Source organism: Delphinapterus leucas, chromosome 15, assembly GCF_059928025.1.
Source record: "Delphinapterus leucas isolate spDelLeu-1000000601 "Yukka" chromosome 15, BTC_Dleu_Yukka2, whole genome shotgun sequence".
Classification (NCBI taxonomy): Eukaryota; Metazoa; Chordata; class Mammalia; order Artiodactyla; family Monodontidae; genus Delphinapterus; species Delphinapterus leucas.
In genome coordinates this window covers 4,079,983-4,102,598 of record NC_143143.1, presented here as the reverse complement: position 1 = coordinate 4,102,598, position 22,616 = coordinate 4,079,983, and the positions used below count along the sequence as shown (strand labels likewise).

The 22,616-nt window shown below is 41.4% G+C and overlaps 1 protein-coding gene across 14 annotated transcripts in view; it reads left to right on the top strand.

Moving 5' to 3' along the window:
- RNF216 (ring finger protein 216) overlaps positions 1–22,616 on the top strand; it is a 171,987-nt gene that overhangs the window by 57,052 nt on the left and 92,319 nt on the right. For all 14 annotated transcript variants that reach the window (XR_016387720.1, XR_016387723.1, XR_016387721.1 and 11 more), the window contains exons 8-13: positions 4,050–4,164; positions 7,404–7,543; positions 13,040–13,090; positions 14,573–14,710; positions 16,628–16,776; positions 17,288–17,366. Coding sequence is in view for 10 of the 14 variants with exons in the window: in XM_022565467.2 (XP_022421175.1) it covers positions 4,050–4,164; positions 7,404–7,543; positions 13,040–13,090; positions 14,573–14,710; positions 16,628–16,776; positions 17,288–17,366 (672 nt within the window). In the remaining 4 variants the exon portion in view is untranslated. The remainder of the gene's footprint in view (positions 1–4,049; positions 4,165–7,403; positions 7,544–13,039; positions 13,091–14,572; positions 14,711–16,627; positions 16,777–17,287; positions 17,367–22,616) is intronic.

The window sequence follows — 22,616 nt, the reverse complement described above, 5'->3', positions numbered from 1 at the left end:
ACACCCAACAACTTGAAAGTTGTTCGTATTCTAGTTTTGCTTATTGTCAAACCTGTCAATTCTCATTTCTTTATTTTTCTTTTTTTCAATTAAAGTGTACTTGCTGTACAATATTACATAAGTTACAGGTGTACAGTATAGTGATTCACAATTTTTAAAGGTTATACTCCATTTATAGTTATTATAAAATACTGGCTATATTCCCTGTGTTGTACAATATGTCCTTTTTAGTTTACTTTATACCTAATAGTTTGTACCTCTTAATTCCCCATCCCTATATTTCCCTTCTCCCCTTCCCTCTCCCCACTGGTAACCACTAGTTCTCTGTATATGTGAGTCTGTTTCTTTTTTGTTATATTCACTAGTTTGTTGTATTTTTTAGATTCTACATGTAAGTGATATCATGCAGTATTTGTCTTTCTCTGTCTGACTTATCTCACTTAGCATAATGCCCTCTAAGGCCATCCATGTTGTTGCATATGGCAACATTTCATTCTTTTTTATGGCTGAGTAGTATTCCATTGTATGTATATTCCACACCTTCTTTATCCATTCATCTGCTGGTAGACTCCAGTCTGTTCGGATTGTTCTTCATGCCTGCTGCATAGCTGTTATCTTGGGAATTCCCTTTGCCTTTTGACAAAGATTAATTTTCTGTATTCTAGATCCTGACAACTTTCTGTGTCTTCCTTTACACACTCATGTCATGCTTGACTGATGGTTCCACTGGGTTGAAAATTATTTCCCCTCCTAATTCTTCTCAATAATTCTGCCCCAGATGTGACTACCTCCTTCTTTCAGGCAGTTTGTTGAATGCCTGCCATAGGTCACACATTGGGAATGTCACAGTAAATATAGAGGTTCCCTTCCTTCATGGAGCTTAATGCTAGTGGACAGGGCCATCTTTTTTAACCCACCCCTTGACTTCTCTTCTCTGAGGTGGTCGTTCTCAGGGTATTGACTACCCAGGCTTCCTAGATTTCTCCCTCTGTGTACTTGAATGGTCATCTCTGTCTCCATGCAGGTAACATATCCCTGTCTCTGGACCTGACCTTTCTACCAGGCTCCACAGAGGAGTCTCTGTCTACTTCTCAGCTTTTGCATCATCACATGACCATTGTCGTGTTTTTAGGTCATCCCTTAAAAGAAGTTTGGCTGTTGTCAGAGATGGCCCAAAAATCTTACCAGACTGTATCCTTGATTCTCAAAACGAATACTTTGAGTGGGTATTTGATTTGTGAGTGTGAGCAGGCTGGAGGGAAAAGTGCCAGAAACAACAAAAGGAAAATTTTTAAGATTTTTTCTTCATTATCTGTTCTGTGTTCTTCCTGCTAGGTTTTTGGGGTACTTACTTTGTGGTAGTTACTGACTAGACCCTGAGGACACTGACATGCGTAGAATACAAATTAGCTTCTTTCCAAAGAGTTTTCAGTCTGTTTGAGGAGATTAAAGTTTAAAAAAAAGGCTAAAGCAATGTGATGAGTATTATAAAATAGAGTGAATAAAGGTGCATGAGGGCACTAGGAAAGAAATGAAGATGTCATTTGAACAAGGTCTTAAAGATGCTTTCACTAGAGGAATAATATGTGAAAGGCTAAAAGGTAAGAAAAAGTAACTGTGATGCCTTTTGGTTGTGTAGGTATGAATTATAACTAGCAGGTCTCGAAAGGAAGGAATTCTGATTCTCTAATTTTATTTGTCTACTGGACCGTTAGTAGGATAAGTAGGGAGTTACCTGGTGGTCTAGTGGCTAGGACTCGGCGCTTTCACTGCTGTGGCCCAGGTTCAGTCCCTGAGGGGAACTGAGATCCCGCAAGCTGAGAGGCACGACCAGAAAAAAACAAAAAAAGATAAGTAATGAATGTTAATATAACTATTAAGGTAAGATTTTGGAGGTGCCTTTAATTTTTAGGCAACATTTTGTTTTAAGGTACAGCTTCCTGACAAGTATGAGTTTGTGTTCATATATATGGATTTTTTTTCCTGCTAACTAGAAACAGTATTAAATGGGACCAAGGTAATGACCTCAGTTCTTGCAGTCAGGAGCCTCTATGTTTTTTGTTTGTTTGTTTAATATTTATTTATTTGGCTGCACCACGTCTTAGCTGTGGCATGTGGGATCTTTTAGTTGCAGCATGCAGGATCTAGTTCCCTGACCAGGGATTGAACCCGGGCCCCCTGCATTGGAAGCGTGGAGTCTTAACCACTGGACTGCCAGGGAAGTCCCAGAAGCCTGTGTGTTTGATGACAGTGTAGTGTGGTTGAAAACCCAGTAGACTACCTACCAGTTATGAGCTCTGAGTTCCCATTCCAGTAATCAGTTGCTGATAAATGACATCTACCGTTTAATTACCTCATTTTTAAAATGCAGATAATAATAACTTACCCTGCTTCCTTTCCTGGGTTTTTGCACATAGCCCTGGTTCAAGGGTGGGGTTTCACCTGTAGATAAAACTTGGTATAGGTTAGTAGTTTTGCAGCTGAGTACAAACATGTGACTTGAAGATTGGTGCCTAAGGGTTTGTGGGGAACACCTTGGGTAGTGGGACAGAAAGAAGAAACAGAAAGCAAGGGAGGAGGCACTGCAGCTGTGGAGGACGTTGATCCGGGATATAGAGAGGTAGCAAGATGAATCTTGCTGTTGGCCAGCTCTTGATGGGCTTTCACTGAAATCTGAGGGCAAGGTGATGTCAAAGAGAGGAGCTTTAGTTCCGAGACTGGCCTGACTTCCTATACTAGCTTTAATTAAGGTTTGACTGGGGGCAAGTTCCTTTCTCTAAGCCTTGCTTCCCTCTACTATAAAATAAATAATACCTCCCTCAGAGGATTGTTGTGAGAATTAAATAAGTAAGGACTTGAAAGGGCCACATGTAGTGCTTAGCTTATAGGAGGCGCGCACAACGAATGGTGATTCCCAAGCTTAGGAGCTTTGAAAAGGAAGGGAGGTAGGAGGTAGATTAAGATGCAAGGGTGATCCTTAGAAATCATGAATTCTGTCTGGGAAACGCTGAACTGCCAGCATGCTGGGTGGGGCCTGTGACACATCCAAGTAAAAGCAATTCATTGGTTGGCTGAATGGACAAAAAAGGTGGGAAATACGAACTGGAGAAGGGATTTTGAGAGTCGTCAGCATATGGAAGGGGACCTTACCAGCCTGGATGAAGTGTACCTAGAGAGACTGTCGGGTAAGAAGAGAGCCAAGGCTGCCTTGAGGACTCCCAACATGGAAAAACTAGGTAGAGCAGCAGGCAGCGAGGAAGGAGGAAGTCAGGAGAGTGGAGCGGGCAGCATTGTTCGTGCTGCTGAGAGATCCAGTGAGGTGAGGAGTTAGCCCCGTGTTAGGAAGATTAGCAAGTGGAAAGGTGGGGTAGAGGCCAGGTTAGAGGGAGTTGGCCGCTTGTGGGAGGCGAGGTGATGGAATGGTGTACAGATTGCTCTTTTGATAAGTTTGGCTACAAAGAAGAGGAAGAAGAAAAGGGCTGGTAGCTGGAAGAGGAAGGAGGTCAGGGAATGAAAGGTTTTTTTTTTTTTAAGATGGCAGAGACTTGAGCACCTTTAAATGCCTATTGGAAAGCTGTAAAAAGGGGGAGAAGGTAAAGGAATGGAAGAAAAGGGATTATCACTGGCATAAGAATTTTGCACTCCCGTGTTCAGTACAAAGTGGGGATGTGGGTGAAAGCAACGAGAATGTGGGGGAAGTGGAGGAGGGAGTGTTGACCAGGGAAACACCATGTAAGATGCTGCCTGTAAAATATAACTTGTAGCCATTTGTTACGTGATTTAACCTGTGCTTATTTAAGGACAGCTTCAGTAGTTTCTATTTTCTTGTGTACCTTTATCAGTAAGCATTTGGTTCTACCATTATAGCAGTTGTTGAAAGAGAAAATGAAAATAATAAAATGCTACCTGTTTATTTTGCTGCTGCCTTTTCTGGTAAGCCATGTAGGGAAGATAGCTGTGAGTCACAACGAGATTTAGGGATTGCCGATGTTTCATGTACTTTTTTTGTCCCATTTACAGCGGTAACCTTTCCCTTTCTCAATTTTTAGGCCTTTTCTGATGCCATTAAAAAATGGCAGGAGCTATCGCCAGAAACCAGTGGAAAAAGAAAAAAGAGAAAAGAAATGAATCAGTATTCTTACATAGATTTCAAATTTGAACAAGGTAATGGCCAAATGTGAGTGTTGCTGATGGTGTTTGCAGAGCCATCTGCTCCCACACAGCCTGTAAGGGGAGTCGTGGTGTGGCTGCTTAGAAGTGCCCTGTTACAGCAGTCTGAGGATTGTCACTGACATGACTGCTCTGATGGCACATTGGTGTTTTTAGAAAGTGGCTACGTTTGTCATCTTTCTGTTTAGGATACACCATGACAGGAAAATTGTGTGTAGTGTTAGATTCACATGTGGAAAAGTGCTTGGGGACATTCTTCAGCTTGGGGGGAAAAGAGGTCTTGAAGGTTTGACAAGAATTAACCTTTCACTACATAGTAAAAGCTAGACCAGTGATTGATTGCTTACTGCAGAGGAGTCACTTACACACCTGAGAGAGTAGCTTCTACACAGAAAAAAACCAAACAGCTCTTAAACTGCCACTTAAGCTGTTTATTTAAAATTCTGTTATTCATATTGATGAAGTAACTGCTGAAAGCTCTTTCAAAGAGGTTACTTCAGGTCTAACTCCCCACCCCCCGCCAAGGTAAACTTGCTGAATTTTGCAACAAATTTGATCTTAGTTGCTTGTGTCTAAGAAAAGAGTCCACTTCAACTTTTCCTGTAGATTATGTCATAAATAAGAATATTTCCCTTTTCTTTTCTCCTATGTGTCTTTCTGTTACATCTGTAATTAATTTCATGACTTCAGGTGTGACTAAATGAAAAATCCATGACATAGTTATAGAGTTGGAAAGTATTTGAATTTTTGAACTCTTCAGGATCTAAAAGAAAACGTCCTAGGCTCTGACTTCTAAGTTTGCCAAGCTACTCTGTGAAGCAGTGCTCTCCTGACATGACATTCTCACGGATCTGTGGCAGAATGAAAGTGGGGACAGTGTATAGGTGGTTTTTCATTCAGCTGAATTTATCCACAGTTAACTAGGCATCCCTAATACATAGTCATTCAGTATTTGTTTCTGACTGTCAGTGGTAGAGAAAAGAAAGTACCACTTCACAAGATGATCTACTCCCTTGTTGGTCAGCTATGTCTTTTAGAAAGTTATTCCTTTATATCAAGCCAAAAATGTACCTTCCTGGACTTCCCTGGTGGCGCAGTGGTTAAGAATCGTCTGCCAATGCAGGGGACACGGGTTTGATCCCTGGTCCGGGAAGATCCTGCATGCCACAGAGCTACTAAACCGGTGCGTCACAACTGCTGAGCCTGCGCTCTAGAGCCCATGAGCCACAACTGCTGAGCCCACGTGCCACAACTACTGAAGCCCACATACCTAGAGTCCATGCTCCGCAACAAGAGAAGCCACCTCAATGAGAAGTCCACGCACCACAACAAAGAGTAGCCCTCACTCACTGCAGCTAGAGAAAGCCCGCGCGCAGCGACGAAGACCCAACACAGCCATAAATAAATAAATAATTTGAAAAGTAAAGTCGCTCTGAAAAAAATTAAATACTTAGATGTGAATCTAACAATACATGTACAGGACTTATGATGAAAACTACAAAACAATGAAGAAAGAAATCAAAGAAAATATAAATAAATGGAGAAACGTACTGTGTTCATGGATTGGAAGACTCAGTGAAGATGTAAATCCTCCCCAAATTGGTACCATGCTTAATGTAATTTCTGTCAAAATCCCAGCAAGATTTTTTTGTAGATACAGGCAAGGTATCCTAAAATTATCCTAAAATTTATATGGAAAGGCAGGGTACTAGAATAGCTAAAATGATTTCTTTTTTTAAATTTATTTATTTATCAGTAGTTTTGGCTCGAGGGCTCTAGAGCATAGGTCCAGTAGTGTGGCACACGGGCTTAGTTGCTCTGCAGCATGTGGGATCTTTCCAGACCAGGGCTCGAACCCATGTCCCCTGCATTGGCAGGCAGATTCTTAACCACTCCGCCACCAGAGAAGTCCCAGTGATTTTTAAAAAGAAAAGTAAAGTGGGAGAAATCAGTCTACTGGATTTCAAGACTTACTACATAGCTACAGTGATTAAGACCAGGTGGTCTTGGGACTTCCCTGGTGGTCCAGTGGTTAAAAATCCACCTTCCAATGCAGGGGACCATGGGTTCAATCCCTGCTCGGGGAACTAAGATCCCACATGCCGCAGGGCAACTAAGTACGAGCGCTGTAACGAAAGATCCTGCATGCCGCAACAAAGATCCCGTGTGCTGCAGCTAAGACCCAATGCAATGCAGCCAAAAAAATTAAATAAATAAATACTCTTTAAAAAGAAAACCAGGTGGGCTTGGCAGAAATATAGACAGATAGATGGAACAGAATAGAGAACCAAAAACTGGTTTTCTAAATAATGGAAAAAAATGTTTTAATTTTTAAAAACTAGTGAGAGTAAAAAAAAAAAAAACTAGAGTGAACAAGAGAAAAGAGAGGAAAAATAAAGTGTATCAATGTATAGTAAATATTGATAAAATCAATAGAGATTATCAAAAAGGTTTTTTGAGTAAATAGAAAATCTGGATGGAATAGACAGTTTTCTAGAAAATGTACATTACCAAATTAACCAAAGAAATACAAAAACTAAATCAGACCAACTGCAAGATTTGACGCTTGTCATTTTGTTAGCTTTTATTCTAAGTGATATTTATTGTAAATCTAGGTACTGCTCTTTTCTGTCTTTGAAATTTTCAAAATAAAAAAATTTTTTAAACATGCATGAAACACATGTGCATCTACCAGAATGGCTCGAATTAAAAACTGATGTCATCAGGTGCTGAGGACAATGTGGAGTGATTGAAACTCACATACATCGCTGGTGGGGGGAGAGTGTAAATTGGAACAGACACTTTGGAAAACTAGCACTGTTTTCTAAGCTGATCCAGCAATTTTACTCCTTCACGTATTCTCAGCTGAGTTGCAGGCATATGTATATAGCAGCCCTGGTCATAATAACCCAAAACTGTAAACCTACCTGTCCTCAGTAGTGAATGCACAATAAATTGTGGTATATTCACACAGTGCAGTACTGACAGGCTAGGAGAGACCTTCCTGTTGGATTATAATAAGCAGGAGCGAGGGAGGGGTGGAGAGGAAGAAAGTCGGGAAGTGTGTGGAATGTTAGGGAATGGTAAGGAGCCCAGTTTTCCCAAAGAGAATATGTTATGGGAAAGTCACTAAACGTCCTCTGTAGGACCAGGCCACAGAGGACTGGGATGGCTGCCTGGATTCCTAGCAGAACAGTTGTCTGCATGACTTTGCATTGTCATTTATCTTCTAGGTGACAAAAAAATAGAAAAGAGGATGTTCTTTCTGGAAAATAAGCGGCGACATTGTAGGTCTTATGACCGGCGTGCTCTCCTTCCAGCTGTGCAGCAAGAGCAGGAGTTCTATGAGCAGAAAATCAAAGAGATGGCAGAGGTAGGAAGATGTGCTTGGAATGTGTTTCTGGGATTCTGGTTTGCTGTTACGGCATAGTATAAAACTGTCTTGTAAGATTTGCCTTTTCTTTCAAGTGGTTCATTTGAATAAACTATAAAACTTTTAAAAGGAAAACAAAACTAGGTTTTGTAATGATACTGACTGAAGTTCACAGTTTCATAAATCAGATTTATGTTAGAGAATTTTAATTGGAGCTTAGTAAACACATCTGTTTCACCTCCTTCACCCTCTAATGGTGGAAATTAGAGGAAATGGAGGAAAGAACAGAGAGATTCCATTTAGCTCTTTAATTCTTCCAAATATACTATCAAATGTGCAAGTCAACTGGAATATACATATGTTGGTTATTTAATACAAACAAACCTCGGAGATATTGCGGGTTCAGTTCCAGACCACCGCAATAAAGTGAATATTGCAATAAAGCTAGTCATATGAATTTTTTGGTTTCCCAATGCATAGAAAAGTTATGTTTACACTACACTGTAGTCTAGTAAGTATGCAATAGCATTATGTCTAAAAAAAATGTCCATGTCTTAATTAAGATATACTTTTATTGCTAAAAAATGCTAACCATCATCTGTGCTTTCAGCAAGTCATAATCGTTTTGCTGGTGAGGGGTCTTGCTTCAGTGTTGGTGGCTGCTGACCGATCAGAGTGGTGCTTGCTGAAGGCTGGGGTGGCTGTCCAGATTTCTTAAATGTGACAATAATGAAGTTTGCTGAATCGATCGATTCTTGCTTTCATGAATGACTTCTCTGTAGCGTGCAGTGCTGTTTGATAGCATTTTACCCACAGTAGAACTTCTTTCAAAATTGGAGTCAGTCCCCTCAAATCCTGCTGCTGCTGCCTTATCAACTAAGTTTATGTGATTTTCTGAATCCTTTGTTGTCATTTCAACAATCTTCATAGTATCTTCACCAGTAGTTTCCATCTCAAGAAACCGCTTTCTTTGCTTATCAATGAAAAGCAACTCCTTGCCCGTTAAGGCTTTATTATGAGATTGCAGCAATTCAGTTCTAATTCTAGGTCTCTTGCTGTTTCTGCCACATCTGCAATTTCTCCATTGAAGTCATCCTCACGTATTGGGATCAGCTTCTTCCAAACTCCTGTTAGTGTTGATATTTTGACATCTTCCCATAAATTATGAATATTCCTCTTTGCATGTAGAATGGTGAATCCTTTCCAGAAGTTTTTAGTTGACTTTGCCCCAGATCCATCAGAGGAATCACTATGGCAGCTATAAGCCTTACAAAATGTATTTCTTAAATAATAAGTCTTGCAAGTCAAAAATTACTCCTTGACCCATGGGCTGCAGAATGAATGTTTTGTTAGCAGGCATGGAAACATTAATCTCGTTCATCTCTGTTAGAGCTCTTAGGTGACCAGGAGCATTTTAGTGAGCAGTAAAGGAATATTTTGAAAGGAATCTTTTTCTGAGCAGTAGTTCTCAACAACGAGCTTAAAATATTCAGTAAACCATGTTATAAACAGATATGCTGTCATCCAGGCTTTGTTTCCATTTATAGAGCACAGACAGAGTAGATTTAGCCTAATTCTTAAGGGCCCTAGGATTTTTGGAATGGTAAGGGCCCTAGGATTTTTGGACTTGAAACTGGCTTCAGCTTCAAGTCATCAGGTGCATTAACCCCTAACAAGAGAGTCAGCCTGTCCTTTGAAGCCAGGCATTGACTTCTCCTCTCTAGCAGTGAAAGTCCTAGATGACATCTTTCAATATAAGGCTGTTTTGTCTACATTTGAAAATCTGTTGTTTAGTGTGGCCACCTTTGGTTAATTATCTTAGCTGGATCTTCTGGATAACTTGCTGCAGCTTCTACGTCAGCACCTGCTGCTTCACCTTGCACTTTTATGTTATGGAGATGGCTTCTTTCCTTAAACCTCAGGAATCAACCTCAGCCTGCTTCAGACTTCTGCAGTTTCCTCACATTTCTCAGCCTTCATAGAATTGAAGAGAGTTAGGGCCTTGCTTTGGATTAGGCTTTGGCTTAAGGAAATATTGTGGCTGGTTTGATCTTCTGTTCAGACCACTGAATCTTTCTCCATATCAGCAGTAAGGCTGTTTCACTTTCTTATCATTGTGTGTTCATTGGGGTAGCACTTTTAATCTCCTTCAAAAATTTTTCCTTTGCATTCACAACTTGGTCAACTCTTTGGTGCCTAGCTTTTGGCCTGTCTCGGCTTTTGACATGTCTTCCTCACTAAGCTTAAATTGTTTCTAGCTTTTGATTTAAAGTGAGATGGGCCACTCTTCCTTTCATTTGAATGCTTAGAGGCCATTGTAGGGTTATTAATTAGCCTAATTTCAGCATTGTTGTGTCTCAAGGAATAGGGAGGCAGGAGAAGAGGGAGAAGGATGGGGAATGGCCAGTCAGTGGAACAGTCCGAACACACATGACATTTATCGATTAAGTTCACTCTCTTATATGGGTGCAGTTCATGGCACCCCAAAACAGTTGCAATGGTATGATCACCATAACAAATACAGTAATAATAATAACGAAAAAGTTTGAAATATTGCGAGAATTGCCAAAATGTGACCAGAGACATGAAGTAAGCAAATGCTGTTGGAAAAATGGCACTGATAGACTTGCTTGATGCAGGGTTACCACAAACCTTCAGTTTGTTTAAAAAAAAAAAAAGGCACTATCTGCAAAGTGCAGTAAAATGAAGTGTGCCTATATGTGTTTTCTAGACCAGCAACTCTCAAGTTTGCCCCATGGACCCCTGGGTTTCCCAAGACTCTTTAGGATGTCTGCGACGTCAGATCTCTTATCATGATAAGACGATATTTACCTTTTTCACATTGTTGAATTTGTACTGAGGAACAAAAGTAATGGTGCCTTAGCATGAATCAAGCCAGTGGCACCAAACTCTACTGGAAATCATTACTTTCTTCACCACCATGCACTCACATTTTAAAAAACAACAAAAACCCATGTCATCTAAAAATGTATTTGATGCTTTGATGAAGCAGTTGAAATTATTACTTTATGAAATTTTAACCCTTGAAAACATCTTTTCAATACTCTGTATGACAAAATGGGAAGTACAGTTGTCCCTCCATATCCACAGGGGGTTGGTTCCAGGACCCCCACCACAGATACCAAAATCTATAGATGCTCAAGTCCTTTGTATAAAATGGCTTAGTATTTGCATATAACCTACACACATCCTCCCGGATACTGTAAATCATCTCCAGATTACTTACAACACTTAATACAATGTAAATGCTCTGTAAATAATTGGCAGCACACTGTAAATTCAAGTTTTTCTTTTTGGAACTTTCTAGAATTTTTTTTCCCAAAATAATTTTGATTCGAGGTTGTTGAATCTGTGGATGCAGAACCTGCATATATGGAGAGCCGAATGTATGCATAAAGTGCTTTTGCTGCATACTGACTGACTATGATGGTTTTCTCAAGGAGAAACATTTGTAACATCGAATTGCAAGCTGCTGAATTAGGCCCTTCTCCCTACCCCCCCCCAAAAAAACCACCATATTTACTTGAAAAAATGACTGACAGAAAAACTATGATTATTCAAAATTAGGTATTTAGCAGGAATTTTCTCAAAAATGAATGAAGTGATTATTTATGTCCAATGATAAAATTCTGGATCTCAAACAGAAATTGGACTTTTGGGGAATTGTCATCTTGATCCATCCGTCATAGAGTTACCTGTGACTGTATCTGTTACATTAAAATCTGTTAGTGTAGCTTGCAGTTCGAATAGATATTTCACCCATGCATGATTTTATCATAAACACCGGTTCACTGAGTTATGTAGACCTTCCAGATGTTGGCACATTTCACAGTATAGTATCAAACACCACATTTGCTAATATCACTGCCAGCCTCATCAGAGAAGTGTTGAAGTATTGGCAAGATGGTTGTGGTCATCTTTTTGATGTCCAAATTGTCCCTTCTTTGGCCAGTGGCGTCACCTTCAAGTTAGTTCCTCTGTCCTGGACCTAGTCATCTTTCTTTGACAGTATCCTTGCTTTCTGGCACATCTGGTGACCCAGGTTCAACTTCTGCTTTTCCTAACCTGGACCTGGAATCACCAACTTTTCCAAAGTGTCATATTTTCTTTTAGTGGAAGTTCATACTAAGATTTTTATTTCAACATTGGTTTATAGGGTTTTTTTTACTTCTTTCATTTTATGTAAGCATTTCTTTTCTCTTATGCTGAAAATCTTGGCTCTTAATTACATTACCATAATGGCTTATTTCCTTTATCCTATGTTGTATACTTAGTAGATCCCAAATAACAACCCAGTATTATTACCAATAATATTGCTAAATACGGTCTAGGATTTATTTATAACTTAGATTAGGAATTTGAAATTAAAATATTATAAAGTTACTTGAAATAAGTGTGTGGTTATGCCATTAACTTGGTAAGCAAAGAAGTTTATTTGTTTCTGTTTATTTTTAAGTTTTAAGGAATTGGTTTTTAATTTCTTTTTCATTTAATTCTGTTGTTCAGTTATGTAAAGTATTTTTAAAGTCAAAACTATAAAACAAGGAACATTCAGAGAGATCTAGCCTCTGTCCTGTCTGTCCTCCCCATGTCCTCTGACTCCCTCTATACATAAACCATTATTAATAGTTTTTGGATTGTCTTTTCTTATTTTATGTAAAAGCATATATGTGTATATATATATTTTTTTTAAACCTTTCTTTCTTATTAAAAGGTACACACTGTTCTACTCTTGCCTTTTTCACTTAACTGTGCTTCTTGGCAATGACTCCACAGCAATCCATGGAGATTTTTCTCTTTCCTTTTTAAAACTGCCTAGTGTCCCATTGTCTGCAGTACCAGAGTTGATTCAGTTATTCGCCTACTGAGGGACATTCAGGGTTGTTTCCAGTTTTTTGCTATTATAAATAGTGCCATGATAAATAACTTTGTGCATACATCATTTCATATTTCTGCCCCAGGGTAACTTTGGAATAGATTCCTACAAGTGCGATTGATGAATTGGAGTGTAAATACTTACGTAACTGTTATATGGTGCCAAATTCCCCTCCATGGTGGTTGTACTGTTTTGCATTCCCACCAGTAATGTACAAGAGTGTCTGTTTCCCACTAACCTCACCAACAGAGTATGTTGTCAAGCTTGGTTTTTACCCACTCAGTTTTTTTTGTTTGCTTATGCTATTCTGTACTCTTCATAAATGTTTTATGTCAGTTTTTTATTCCTTCTATATTTTGAGTCAGATTTAAGGAAGTTTTCCCCATATATTCTAGTACTTACATGGTTTCCTTTTTCATGTGTAGTGTTCTGATGCATTTTAAATTTACTCTCAGGTAACTTTTTAAACTACTAAACTATGTAACTGAAGAGATGACTATTAATAATAGGGTTTTTTTATGTTTATGAAAGTAAATGCTAAATGGTTTGTGGCATCTTGACTAAATTTGCATCTGCGTGTATGGTTTTTTGTTCCTCAGCATGAAGACTTTTTGCTTGCCCTGCAGATGAATGAAGAACAGTATCAAAAGGTAGTTAAAATCTCACCTAATCAATTTATTCTGGGTATTTTCATTAGCTGTTTTCTCTTCTCACATTTCCTGAGCATTTTGATGACAAATTGGTTCCCGTATAACCTTTGCTGTTGATCTGCTGAGTTTGAGCTTCAGCTAAGTTACAGTCAGGTACTTAAACCATTATAGTCACTCTTGCTTCCAAATTGGATCAGATTTGGAGGGAAGATAATATTGTTAGAGTCGTGCCTCTTAAAAAACATTGCCTGGAATCCATTGGATAGACTCTTAGAGCAAAATTTAGAATTCACGTATCACTTATAGGGTTAGAAGGAAGAGATGTGTCTAACCTCAGGACCAGATGGCTTTTGTATGATGTCAGCCATCCTCATGTAGTGGCCTTTTCTAACATGGTAGAAATGGACTAGTGACTGGATCAGTCACTGCCCTTAATAAAAAGTGTAAGTTTTCTGGTACTCGCAGTACTTGAGATGCTGCTTTATATAGCTTCAGTAGTCACTTAAGATGAAGCTTGTGCTGAGTCGTGACCCCATCGCACTCTTGTCTTAAAATAAGGAGCAAAATCCAACTTTTTTTTTTTTAATTAATTTATTTATTTTTGGCTGCGTTGGGTCTTTGTTGCTGTGTGCAGGCTTTCTCTACTTGTAGCGAGCGGGGGCTGCTCTTCGTTGCAGTGCATGAGCTTCTCATCGTGGTGGCTTCTCTTGTTGCAAAGCACAGGCTCTAGGCGTGCGGGCTTCAGTAGTTGTGGTGCACGGGCTCAGTAATTGTGGCTCACGGGCTCAGAGCACAGGCTCAGTAGTTGTGGTGCACGGGCTTAGTTGCTCCGCGGCATGTGGGATCTTCCCGGACCAGAGCTCGAACCCGTGTCCCCTTCGTTAGCAGGCGGATTCTTAACCACTGCGCCACCAGGGAAGCCCAAAACTTTTTAAATAATATCCCTCATGCCACTTGTCCCTGACTGTTATGTTAACATCTGATTATAGATGTTACAGTTCTGCTGGTACCATGAAATTCATGAATATGATAACTTTATACAAAGGATGATACCAAAGAATACCCCCAAAAAACATGAAAATCTCACTGTCTTTAGCTACGTATTAATATTTGTACCAGCATCTTAAGCTAGATTTATATAGCAAAAACAGCTCGGGCTTCCCTGGTGGCACAGTGGTTGAGAGTCTGCCTGCTGATGCGGGGGACACGGGTTCCTGCCCCGGTGTGGGAAGATCCGCGGCTGGGCCCGTGAGCCATGGCCGCTGAGCCTACGTGTCCGGAGCCACGGGAGAGGCCACAGCAGTGAGAGGCCCACGTACCGCAAAAAAAAAAAAAAAGAAAGAAAACAGCTCATCCTTGTTTTATGGCTTCTAGGGATTGCTTTTCACCTCAGAATGTACTTGGAGGTGGGGGAATATGAAACATGGCTGCCCCCTCTACTTGAGTGTAGGGAATTTCATGTGTGTTTCTGGTGGCTTGCAGGATGGCCAGTTGATTGAGTGCCGCTGCTGCTATGGAGAATTTCCATTTGAGGAACTGACGCAGTGTGCAGATGCTCACTTGTTCTGCAAAGAATGTCTCATCAGATATGCCCAAGAGGCAGTCTTTGGATCTGGAAAGGTAAGAACCGTACAGTGTGTCCATACATAGGAAATATTCACAGAGTTTGAGGACACCACATTTATAGACAAGTGTAAATGCCTCATGGAAGTGCCTTTTCTGAGGTGATGTGGAACTCTGCTAAGACATGCTAATGTGTGTGATTCCTAGACAGCCTTTGATTTGTGTGATTATGTTGGTTTGAAGCACAGCAGATTTTTTTTCAGGGAATGGTTTAATTCTTCCATGCTCTCATGCCCAGCTCACTGGAGCACCAACTTATTCAGTTATCTTCTGTTTGAAATTAAAATGGATGAACTCAAAAAGAGAATCTTGCAGGCTGTTTGAACATATGAGGCTGCAAATTAGTATTTTTTTAACAAAATTTTTAAAACATTTTATATAGTTGTATTAAAATGAATAATATTTTTAATTAATTTATTTATTATTTTTGGTTGTGTTGGGTCTTCATTTCTGTGTGGGGGCTTTCTCCAGTTGCGGTGAGCGGGGGCCACTCCTCATCACGGTACGCGGTCCTCTCACTGTCGTGGCCTCTCATTGTGGAGCACGGGCTCCAGACGTGCAGGCTCAGTAGTTGTGGCTCACAGGCCCAGTTGCTCCGTGGCATGTGGGATCCTCCCAGACCCGGGCTCGAACCGGGCTCGAACCCATGTCCCCTGCATTGGCAGGCGGACTCTCAACCATTGTGCCACCAGGGAAGACCCATAAAATGAATAATATTTCATACAAGATTATATTTCTCTGTCCAAAGTCAGTTTCTCTTGACACCAACATACAATATGGAAAGGAGTTTTTTGTCTTAATGAATACTTAAAAACCAAAATTGCTTTTCATAAATGCCCCACCAATAATCAAACCATTTGACATCAATTATTCTAAAATCAGCTGTAATTCAGTCAAGGACTGAGTAGCAGGGGTTTTGTTTTTTGTTTATAAATGTATTTATTTATTTTTGGCTGCATTGGGTCTTTGTTGCTGTGGTGGGCTTTCTCTAGTCGCAGCGAGTGGGAGCTACTCTTCGTTGCAGTGCGCGGGCTTCTCATTGTGGTGGCTTCTCTTGTTGCAGAGAACGGGCTGTAGGCGTGCGGGCTTCAGTAGTTGTGGCACGCGGGCTCAGTAGTTGTGGCTCACAGGCTCTAGTGCACTGGCTCAGTAGTTGTGGCACACGGGCTTAGTTGTTCCGCGGCATGTGGGATCTTCCCAGACCAGGGCTCAAACCCGTGTTCCCTGCATTGGCAGGCGGATTCTTAACCACTGTGCCACCAGGGAAGTCCCCTGAGTAGCAGTTATTGAGCAGAGTAGTTGTGATTAGGAGAATATAGGCATAGTTTAAAGATATTGTAAGTTCGGTTCCAGGCCACTGCAGTAAAACAAATATCACAATAAAAAGAGTCACACAACTCTTTGATTTCCCAGTGCATGGAAAAGTTATGTTTACACTATACTGTAGCCTATTAAGTGTGCAATAGCATTTTGACAATCCCCTTCCCTCCTACCACTCATCTCTGCCTTCCAAGAGGTTCGGAACTCCAGCTTTTCCACAGAGTGTAGAGGGAATCAACTTGCTTATCATGAGTATCTGCTTTTCAGACACTGAGCTGTGACTTTCCTCCTCTAACCTGCTAAGTGATTTATCTTTCCTCATCTGCTTCCCATCTACATATATTGTGGTTTAGGCTGATAGACGTCCTCTGGTAGAATCAAAGATGGACTTTGTGTTTTTGTTTCATGGTTTTCTTGTTTTGAGTGTGGTTTCTCAGAGAAGAGGGGACCTTTACCATCTCAGAGTCTGTGTTCCAAACCACGATTTATTTGCTTCCCATTGAAAGATGCATTTAACCACTGAGGTTTTTTTGTTTCTCTGAAAACTTGGTTAACTTTTTTTTTCCCCTTTGCCTCCTGACTGTATCATTCTAGTCAGAGCTCAGCTGCATGGAAGGCAGCTGCACATGTTCATTCCCAACCAGTGAACTGGAGAAGGTGCTTCCCCAGACCATCCTGTATAAATACTATGAGCGAAAAGCAGAAGAAGAAGTTGCTGCAGCCTACGCTGATGAGCTCGTCAGGTGAGTCCTCAGAGTCAGAGTGTCACTTGTCAACTCATTCCCTGTTAGGAAGACTGCCTGGGCCCTTTCATTGGTGATGAAAATTCTGTAACAGAGCTCTATCTCCAGGTTTTCTGGCATTTCTTGCTTTTAAAAAAAGAGAATAATTGTATTCATAGAAAAATTTGCAGTTCGTATTTTTACCTACATTCCTTGGCACCTCTTAATCATTTGGCTTATAGGTACAGTCCTTGTGCATTGGTTAGAGGAAAGATAACATGTGTAAGGAGTTCTCAGAGACGTATGTTAAATATTGAGTGGTTTGCACTGAGGCAGAACCCAGAATGGCACCTGCATTTCCTGGTGAGAGCCAGCACAAAGCAGAGCCTCAGCCCATGTTTTAATGAAAAGTTAAGGAGCGAAAGGAGGTGTGGCTGTCCAGCTGAAAACTCCATCTCAGTATGAATAATCACATGGAACAAATCAGGCTTTAATATTCTGAATAATATTCCTTCTGCTGTTTTGATTCTAGGTGCCCCTCCTGCAGCTTTCCTGCTCTGTTGGACAGTGATGTGAAGAGGTTCAGTTGTCCCAATCCTCGCTGCCGAAAGGTAGGGAGGCACATATTTTTTCTAGATTCATATTTGTATTATGGACTGCCTTTGTGGCACAGCTATGTGCTGGGTGTCTGCATGCTGACCCATGAGGAGGATTTGAGTGCTCTCCTTTTCATGAAAGCAAGTGAAGATTGGTTCTTTGTGAATGGCGGTTGACTTTGTTGCAGAGATGGGGGCCACTTACAGAATTTTAATCACATAGTTCTGGATCCCTGTTTCATGCCATCTGCCTAAAGGGCAGATACTGCAGTGTAAAATGTGAAGGGTTCTGTGTTTATTCCACTGTGCCAGTATTTTTCTTGCTTGCTCTTTCACCACCCTCTTGTGCTCAAATACTTCTTTTCTGTGTGTGCACATGAGCGTGCACACACTTCCTGCCACTTGAAAAGTCCAAGTGATATTTCTTTGATTAAAGAATTGGGTGTCATGGTGGCATCTCTGTCACATGCGGTAGATGATTCACTCAGCTGTTCACATAAGGACTGACTGTGTCAGGTGAGACCAAAGCTGTCTAGTCGCCTTGCTGCTGAAAATCTTTCTTCCCTTCAGACTCCTATGCCATGAACTAAGAGTGTCTTGAAATTTGTCAACCATTTATAAGCCACTTAAGAGTTTTTAAGGAATATAATATTGGCATCCACATAGACAAGTATGTTTTAAGCCACTTTCCTAAAATAGAATGATCAGAGTTGAATATTATAATATCTCCACCTTTTGGGGAGTGAAGAAATGAAAGTAGATATTGGAAAAGGAAGAAGAAACTACACTGATAGACTAAAACCTTACCTATTTTGTTTTCAACATTAACATTTCTGTGTAAAATCTGGATATTTTCTTACAATTGATGTATCCATTAGTAATTTGTCCCCACCCCAGGCTGTTGCTATAACAGATGTTTCAGTAGTCTCTGGAATCTTGGAACTAAGAAAGCAGACTCACTGACTGTCCTGTGTGCTTCCAGTGTGTTCAGCTCTAGAATGCCTGGGAAGGCAGTGCCTGAACTAAGATACAGAGAGCAAGGGAGGTAGCCAAGGGAAGAAAAGGGTGTGGGAGTAAAGTGAAAGTGAAGATGTGGAATATTGTAGGTCCAAGGAGCAGTAGTATCCTGGACACTGACGTACTGGGAGTGTGAAGAGAAAGGCTTACGAGCTGGGAGGGGCCAGAGCCGTGCAGGCCTTCAGCACCATTCTGAGGCAGGAGGATGGGGGAGTGAAAAAGCAGGGAGATCTGTTTGGCTGTTGAGTAATCAAGGTGAGGGATGCACATCACTGTCACCCCCCTCTGGAGTCTCCAGGAATTGCTAGTTTGAGCTAGGAATTATATTTCCTGGTATGATTCCAAATTAGACCTTGCCAATGAAAGTGCTCATATATGATTTGGAATGCCAGAGACAGTTACAGGAATGTATCAGGGTACTTATGAGTCTAAAACAGCATCCCGTGAGTATTTTGAGGATATCCAGCCTGGGATATCAGTAAAAGCCTCCTAGAGGCTCTTAAGATGCTAGGCAGAAAACCCAGATATTCTGCTTCCTCTCTGTGGGAGGAATATACTTGCCCTGCTGAACTTGGAGGGGGCCGTGTAGCTTCTTTTGGCCAATGAAATGGGTGAGAGGTCACTTGCAAAAACAGTGGTAAAATAAATGCTTAGGGGTGATGTCAGCAAGGTGGTGGAATAAATAGCCCCAAATTCTCCTTCCCCCACAGAAACACTGATTCAACAATACATGGACCAGTTTCCTTTGTGAGAAATCTAGAAACCAGTTACAAGGCTCCTGCACTCCATACAGGGCAGTTAGCTGCATTGAGGCCTGTAGGAAAATTAGTGGAGCTCACTCCCCAGAGCCTGTCCCCCAGCACACATAGCACACATGGGAGGAAACACCTAACTCCTTGCTTCTCCTTGGGGAGGCAAAGAGCAGACTAGAACATACATCTAACATTCAGACTTCTCAGAGGGCTTACCCAAGGGGCTGGCTTATGTCTTTCCTGAATCTAAGCACCAACAGGAGGGAGCACCAGGTTTCAGATCCTCAAAAACAAAGGCAGTGGTTTGGACTAGCATACGCTCACTCACCTTTGCCCCTTTCCTTGGCTTAGTGTAGAAAGAGCAGGAGAAAACCCCCAATTCCCAGCTTCTGGTTAGGGAGGGGAAGAGTTGGAGTGTGTGTCCAGTGTCCCAGCTTTTTGGGGTACTGCCCAAGGGGCTGGTTTCTGTCTCACTTGACTCAGCACTGACAGGACCCTGCATACTCTAGATGCCTGGAAGCTTCTGAGGAAAAAAGAGCTGAGAGGCTTGCTGCTGCTACAAAGGACCCACAGTATAGCAGACAGAGGCCATTATGTCTCTGTGGCTTTTCCCTCCAGGAGAAAGGAAGAGTGGGACATACACCCAATGTTCTAGCTTTTGAGGGGGAGGGGGGAGCTCTTCAAGGGACTGGTTTCTCTCTTGCCCAACTCAGAGCACTGATGAGACCCACCATACTCTAGATGCCTGAGATCTACTGAGAACAAAAAAGAGCTGGGCATCTTACAGCCCCTCCAGAGAACCTGCAGTACTGTAGATGGACACCAGAGCGAGCAAGAGATTACAAGCTCCTGAAAAAAGAAAAGCCAGCAAAACCTCTCTGAATTGGGAATTTACACACATAGGTCCAGAGAAGGTGCATCCACAGAAGAGGTTTGAGAGTCCTCCATAATTTATAGCCCGACTGATTGGTAAAGGTTTTTCCCCGTACAGGGCCAGTCTAAAGACTGGGAGAGATGGCTGTTTTTCAAATGTATAGATCCTGACAAAGTAACAAGGCACAAGAAGAACCATGGTCTAACCAAAGGAACAAAATAAATATTCAGAAACTGTCCCTAAAGAAATGGAGGTATGTGCATTACCTGACAAAGAATCCAAATAATCATCATGAGATGCTCAATGAGGATGGACCCAGACATTTGATAATCAAGTGGTCAAAAGTCAGAGACAAAGAGAATTTTTTAAACAGCAAGGGAAAAGCAACTTGTCATGTACAGTGAGTCTCCCATAAGATTCTCAGAGGAGGGCTTCCCTGGTGGCGCAATGGTTAAGAACCTGCCTGCCAACGCAGGGGACATGGGTTCGAGCCCTGATCCGGGAAGATCCCACATGCCGCGGAGCAACTAAGCCCATGCACCACAGCTACTAAGCCTGCGCTCTAGAACCTGCAAGCCACAACTACCGAAGCCCGCGTGCCTAGAGCCTGTGCTCCGCAACAAGAGAAGCCCACGTACTGCAACAAAGAGTAGCCCCCGCTCGCTGCAACTAGAGAAAGCCCGCGCGCAGACCCAATGCAGCCAAAAATAAATAAAATAAATAAATTTATTTTTAAAAAAAGATTCTCAGAGCATATCTCAGTAGAAACCTTACAGGACAGAAGAGAGTAAGATGATATATTCATAGTGGTAAAAAAGTAAAAGAAGAAACCCTGCCCATCAAGACTACTGTATCTGGCATAACTAAGTGAGGGAGGAATTAAGACCTTCCCAGATAAACAAAAGCTTAGGGGGTTCATCACCACTAGGCCTGCCCTACAAGAAATGCTAAAGGAAGTCATTTGAGTTGAAATGAAAGGATGCTAGATAGAAACACAAAAGCACATGAAAGTATAAAGCTCACTGGTAAAGGTGGATATGTAGACAAACAGAATACTGTAACATCTGTGTATATAATCACTTTTAACTCTGGTATAGAACTTAAAAGACAAAAGTATGGAAAATATATAAAATATGTTTATGGATACACAATATAAAAAGATAATTTGTAACATTAGCAGCATGAAATGGGAGGTAAGAGTAGAGTTTTTGTATGTGATCACAGTTGTTATCAGCTGAAAATAGATTATTATAAATATACACAGAAGAAAGAATCAAAGCATGTCACTACGAGAAATTCAATGAAACACAAAGGAAGACAGCAAAAGAGGAAAAGAGACCAAAAAGCAACAAGACATAGAACAACAAAATTACAGTAGTAAGTTCTTCCCTGTCATTAATTACTTTAAATGTAAATGGATTAAAATTTCCAACCAAAAGACACAGAGTGACTGAGTGGATTTTTTTTTTTTTTTGGCTGCGTTGGGTCTTCATTGCTGCGTGCTGGCTTTCTCTAGTTGCAGCGAGCGGGGGCTGCTCTTCATTGTGGTGCGCTGGCTTCTCATTGTGGTGGCTTCTCGTTGCGGAGCACGGGTTCTAGGCACACGGGCTTCAGTAGCCGTGGCACATGGACTTAGTTGCTCCATGGCGTGTGAGATCTCCCTGGACCAGAGCTCAAACCTGTGTCGCCTGCACTGGCAGGCAGATTCCTAACCACTGCGCCACCAGGGAAGCCCTGGATTTTTTATTTTTTAATCCAGCTATATACTGTCTACCAAAGACTCACTTGAAATTTAATGGCGGACTTCCCTGGTGGCACAGTGTTTGAGGGTCCGCCAGCCAATGCAGGTGACGTGGGTTCAATCCCTCGTCCAGGAAGACCCCACGTGCTGCAGAGCAGCTGGACATGTGCGCCATGGCTGCTGAGCTTGCGCTGTGGAACCTGCAAGCCACGGCTACTGAGCCCACGTGCCACGGCTGCTGGGGCCCACTCGCCTGGACCCCATGCTCCGCAGCAGAGAGCCCACTGCGGTGAGAGGCATATGCACCGTGATGGGGAGAGGCCCCTGCTTACGCAGCTGGGGAGGGCCCACCCGCGAGCAAGGACCCAACACAGCCAAAAATTAATTAATTAATTAAATTGTATTTTAAAAAAGAAATTTAATGGCACACATTGGAAACAAAAGCATGGAAAAAGATATTTCATGCAAATGATAACCGAAAGAGAGCCAGGGTGGCCATTCTTATGTCATACAAAATAGTCTGTAAGGCAGAACTGTCATAAGAGAGAAGGACATTATATAATGGTGAAAGGATCAATTAACCAGGAAGATATAACAGGGATAAATATATATGCATCCATCGTCAGAGCACCCAAACATAAGAAACAAACATTGACATATCTGAAGGGAGAAATAGGCAATTCACTAATAGTGAATCTACACTAATCTACAACTAATAGTTGTAGATTTCACTACTCCATTTTTCAATCATAGATAGAACAAGCAGACAAAGAATCAGTAAGGGGGCTTCCCTGGTGGCGCAGTGGTTGAGAATCTGCCTGCTAATGCAGGGGACACGGGTTCGAGCCCTGATCTGGGAGGATCCCACATGGCGTGGAGCA